Below are 5,553 nucleotides of genomic sequence, written 5' to 3'. Positions count from 1 at the left end.
AAAATAAAATATACCTTCATTTTGATATAGGTAACCGTACCTAAACATGTATATTGAGTTGGCTCAACAATAGTTAACCGAAGTTAGCCATATGAACACTTTTGTATTAACCACATTCATCTAACACTTCTATATCAAATATGATGATCAATCAAACATGAAAGATACTCAAATGAATCTAATTGTGTTACTCATAGAGTTGTTCAATTGTTTATATCTCATAGAAGTATACAAGACACAGTTGAAACTAAATCGGATTTGATTCATGATTGTACAAAGTACTTATACAAGAATCAATTCATGAACATTACGCCACGGTTTGCAAAGATTGCATTCCTTAATTTATAAATGTATTTTTTCATGAGTATGAAACATACTTAACCGATTTTAGAACTTTAACCACTAAGTTTGCAAACGGGTACGCAAACTTCAGTTCCGGACTTTGGTCTTGTCCAGCAGTTTATTAGCGGGTACGCTTACTGCTGTCCCGGACCATAACTCAGGTAAAATCGTTCGCATACTGGTATGTAAACTTGGTTCCCGAACTTTAACAGTTAAAACCGTTCGCATACTGGTATGCAAACTTGGTTTCCGGGCCTGAATCATACCACAACAGTTTGCTTACTGATATGCATACTATATTGTATCCAGATAAAGGTTAATTATTCTAAACTCCCATTTCAATCATTAAAACATCCTTAGAAGACGACAATGGAGGTCTCACACATACCATCAGCTTATAAGTAATTTCCAAGTGATCGAATGATCAATCCGAAACTTTCCTTGTCGACATCAAATGACTGTCTCACACAAATCATGTAAGATGTTTCAAGGCAATTTTCACATGATTATCTTTTGACTTATTATTTAGTTTCCAACAAATAAATTGTTCCCAACTAAACTTATCAAGAATATGATGAACTTAGATAAAGCAAAAAGCTTTCAACTCGTATTTCGAGAAATAGATAACCGAGTTAAACTCAGCTCGAAATATCAAATGTGTATAATGTAAAAGTCTATATAGCTATACGACTTAATCATTAGGAGATAGAATATAATAGACTTCTGAGTGATAGATAAGTTTTAGCATCCACATACCTTTTGTTGATGAAGTTCCTCCAAGCACTCCTCAGTAGATCTTCGACTTCAATCGATGAACACCGTGAAGTCTAATGCTCAACTACACATTCAATCCTAATCCGAGACATAGCTATAAGTAGACCAGAAATCAAGACTTATAGTGTTGATCACCTAAACTTGACAAACAAGCTTGAGATAGCAACGCTTGCGAGTTCGACCGAGTAGTGCCCTAACAGTCGTGAGCTCGACCGGGCGATGCTATAATATTTATTATGTTAAGTATTATGGTTATGAGTTGTAATATTTATTAATTTATTATTATCCATGACATGTGTTATTTAGGATTCAAGTTTTTTTTTTTCTCTTTATTAATTAAAAAAAAATCTATTGGATCATACACATCTAATTCGCCTATCCGGACGTTGGATGAATTCAAATTCGTTGGATGCTAGATTAGATGCGGATGTCAAACTTGAGATTCGTTATGTATTGAACTTGATGAGGGCGAGGCTAAAATCTGTCTAATCTGGACCGTTTTCCCCTAGGCATCGAGATACTTATCTAATTTAATAATTTTTGGCTTGGATCGGTTGGCTATACATAACTCGAGCGTAGGGGTGAGCAAAACAACCAAATCCGCGATTTGTACCCAACGTAATCCGTATTTTGGCGGGTGGACACTTGATCCGTATCTCGACGGATTGTGCACTAGTTGATTTTTTAAAACCCATAGTTTTCACGGGTTGAACATGGGTGTAAACCTCACCCATCCGTTTGAGGCCCGACCCTAAAAATAATGTTGGGGTTATTATTGTACGAAGATTATGTTGGGGTTATATTCATATACTGTGTACCATCGATTAGGACTTAGTCTTTTTTCTTCTTCAAAGTACTCTGTTCCTATATAATAAGTTTTAGTTCTTTTTATACATATACGTAATAGCTCCTCATTGATATTTCAAAAGTTTGAATTTTGGATTGATTGGAAACCTTCATATCGATGAATATTTTAGTTTTTGTTATCAGAAAAACGCTACATTACTCTTATTATATCGTAACTACTTAGATTCCAACAACTAAGTTTCAAAACTAGGTTATATTACTATTATTAAACATTTACCTATTATTGTTTATCTTTTTAAAAGTTCGCAAATTCATCCATTCACTTACAGGTGTCAAATCCAACGGATAATAGATAATAGATTACACGTCGGTGAAATTTTCACACAATTTAGATGGACTGGACGCGAGTGATACCAATCTCGCATCAACCCATCCGTTCTGCATTTTGCACAGCCCAACTACAGTAATCGGGCCTTACAGTTATTACAGACTACGCGCCCTTTTCCTAAAATTGGGCCTTACAGTTATTACAGACTACGCGCCCTTTTCCTAAAATTGGGCCCAAATCTTTAGGTCCGTAACAGGTTAAAAGTGTCCATTTATAATACAAACCCCAAACCCTAAAAATCTCTATTTCTTTCAACTTCACCCTCCAGAGAGAGAGACAGCCGAGGAGAAGAGAGAAGAAGCATCTCAATCTTCATCGATCAAAAATGGCCAAACGTATGATTAACTTCATTTCAATCACTCTTATTCTTAAGGTTTCTGTTATTTCTAAATCAGATCCTTAGAAACTTACATTTTTTTTTTTGACAGGTAGGGGAGGAACCGCAGGAAGCAAGTTTAGGATGTCCTTGGGTCTACCAGTTGCAGCAACTGTGAACTGTGCTGATAATACAGGAGCTAAGAATCTGTATATCATTTCAGTGAAAGGTATTAAAGGTCGTCTTAATAGATTACCATCTGCCTGTGTTGGTGATATGGTTATGGCTACTGTTAAGAAAGGTAAACCAGATCTTAGAAAGAAAGTTATGCCTGCTGTTATCGTTAGACAACGTAAAGCTTGGCGTCGTAAGGATGGTGTTTTCATGTACTTTGAAGGTATAATGATATCTCTCTCTTGTTATTTTTGGGGTTTTGTTGTTTCGTTTTTGAAATGCATTTTTGTGGAAGTCTTTTTTTTTTAAAATTTTGTATGTTAAAATATTGAATTATTGGTTTTGTATGTTTGAATACTTTGAAGTTGATCTAAGAATTACTTACTTTCCAGGAAGCTATAATAATGTAAACTTGATGCATGTTAGGTTGTATAATTAGCTCTAGCAAAACAGTAATTTCTCCACTATTTTCTAGAACAAGGGTTTATAAATCAGTTTCATGATTAAATTTTGCTTATCTTCTTTATCTTGTTCTTGAATCCTGCAAAGGCACTAGTTGTGTTGCTATGATGAGAGCTCAAAATTTAACGAAAGTACTTGTACTTGATGTGAAGTAATCATGGTGCTGACCAGCACAATGTTTATCTGAGCGGTTACCTGAGCAATGTACGTTGAAATCTGTGATTGAAATTTGTTGATGCCCATGCTGGTTATGATGGATCTGTTTTGGTTTTTGTCGTTTGTGTTTCAACTACAGTTTTTCTCCTTGCCGATGGTGTTTCATCAATTTTTTCCCCCTCTGCTTCCTTTTTTTGACCTCTTTAAACCTGTTTGTTTAATTATTACCTCAGTAGCATAAAATTATATAGCAATGATGAGAGCTCAATATTCTACGAAAGTACATTTACTTGATGTGAAGTCAACGTGTTGCTGACCAGCACAACGTTGATCTGAGCGGTTACCTGAGCAGCATGTATAGAAATTAGTGGTTTAGATCAGATGGTGACTATGAGAGTCTGATGAAATCATTGTGGCGCCTTAAATGTAGTCCGTAATTAAATCTTTTAGCAACTGGGTCTTTTTGTCATTGGTGATGGTGTTTCATCCATTTTTCTCCTTGGTGATGGTGTTTTATCAATTTTTCTTCTTCTTCTTGTGCTTCCTTTTTTCTTTACTTCTTTAAACCTGTTTGTTTAGTTATTACCTCAGTAGCATAAGATTATATTACAATGATGAGAGCTCAATATTCAACGAAAGTACATTTACTTGATGTGAAGTCATCGTAGTGCTGACCAGCACAACATTGATCTGAGCGGTTACCTGAGCAGCATGTATAGAATTCATTGGTTTAGATTAAATGGTGATTATTGTGAAACTTGTTTCTTCTAGCAATTGGATTGGGTCATTTCTTCCTTGAAATTGGTGCTTTAAGTGTAATCTGTGATTAAGTCTTCCCAGGCATTATAAAAACAAAAATAGGCTCTAGTTATAACTAGTAGTCTAGTACCCACGAGTGGAGATGTGTTCTTTTTTTTTTTTTTTGATATGATTTTCATCTCTTTGTCATATTTAAATTTACAGTTTTGCATGTCAGTGAAGCCATGAACTGTCATTGAGTTATTGAGTTCTGAATCTGTTGATTAGAACTTACTTGGGCTCTTAGAATTTCTGCTGTATGATATTCTTGTTTTTTTTCCTTCCCTATGTGCTTAGCCTGTAAATTTGAATTGTTTTATTTCTGTCTGATTTTTGGTCATTTTTCGTGTTTGCAGACAATGCAGGAGTTATTGTAAACCCAAAGGGAGAAATGAAAGGTTGGTAACTTTCTTTTATCTTGTTCTCTCTTGCATATTAAGAAATAAGTATATTTACTTCGAGATGGCATCCAAATACTCTCAAGATATTTTGGCTGGATAAAACCTCAAGATACTGTAAAATACTAAAAAGTACACTCCATGTCAGTGCGACTGTTGATATCTGTATTTAGCAAGTTTGCTCATTAACCTTCTCTTATTTTTGCCTGAATTCATTCAACTGTAGTTCTTATGTGTTTGCCTGCTGTTTGTGCTTGTAATACACACAGGTTCTGCTATCACCGGCCCTATTGGAAAGGAATGTGCAGATTTGTGGCCTAGGATTGCAAGTGCAGCCAATGCCATTGTTTGAGAAGCCCCCCATCCTTCCACCTAGTTGAAGAAAAAACCATTAAGTTCAGTACTGAGTTAGTTATCAGGTTGTAATTTGTTTTTCTTTTGGATTATTAGTTCTCTTATCCATAACAAATCACATGTTCAGTCAGAGATTTCTATCCCTGAAGGATTTGGAACTTGAAAGTTTTGCTCATCGCTTAAAAGATTTGCTTGTTTTACTGTTGTCTTATTTTTTTACTGTTTATTTGTTGCATTTGATTTGTGTTGTATTAAACAAATTATACCCAGAAATCAGAGGATTCAGCACATATTGAGCTTGTAACGAATAATACTGTTTTTAGACATCTCGTCTCGTTATTGCTGGATACAAGTGGGTAGAATTTTGCGAGACTCAATGAACATATGATAGGGAAACATCAATACTGTTTTTAGACATCTCATCACTGCCTGATATAGGTGGGTAGAATTTCGTGAGACTCATTATACAATGGTGATAGGGAAACACCCAGGGCTTATAGTCGGCCATTTTGGCAAGAGTGAATTGGTTCGTCGAGAATATAGTCCAGGAGAAGGGTTGTGTTGGCTTTGTCATCGTTTTGCAT

The 5,553-nt window shown here is 35.3% G+C and overlaps 1 protein-coding gene and 1 pseudogene across 1 annotated transcript; both read left to right on the top strand.

Moving 5' to 3' along the window:
• The first annotated feature begins 2,555 nt into the window (after positions 1-2,555).
• LOC113358228 (60S ribosomal protein L23) lies at positions 2,556-5,259 on the top strand. Its single transcript, XM_026601766.1, has 4 exons — positions 2,556-2,646; positions 2,740-3,024; positions 4,574-4,615; positions 4,885-5,259. Exons 1-4 carry the CDS (start codon positions 2,637-2,639, stop codon positions 4,965-4,967), a joined length of 420 nt encoding a protein of 139 aa, XP_026457551.1. The 5' UTR covers positions 2,556-2,636; the 3' UTR covers positions 4,968-5,259.
• Positions 3,363-3,466, top strand: LOC113362537 (annotated as a pseudogene).
• Positions 5,260-5,553: the final 294 nt, after the last annotated feature.

The sequence above is a fragment of the Papaver somniferum genome, chromosome 3 (assembly GCF_003573695.1).
Source record: "Papaver somniferum cultivar HN1 chromosome 3, ASM357369v1, whole genome shotgun sequence".
In the NCBI taxonomy this organism is placed as follows: domain Eukaryota; kingdom Viridiplantae; phylum Streptophyta; class Magnoliopsida; order Ranunculales; family Papaveraceae; genus Papaver; species Papaver somniferum.
Note: the sequence above shows the minus strand (reverse complement) of the source record. Positions and strands in the feature narration are given on the sequence as shown.

Coding starts and splice junctions, on each gene's coding strand:
- LOC113358228 (XM_026601766.1), top strand. Junction 3,025..4,573: donor TGTTTTCATGTACTTTGAAG/GTATAATGATAT, acceptor TCGTGTTTGCAG/ACAATGCAGGAGTTATTGTA. Junction 4,616..4,884: donor CCCAAAGGGAGAAATGAAAG/GTTGGTAACTTT, acceptor TAATACACACAG/GTTCTGCTATCACCGGCCCT.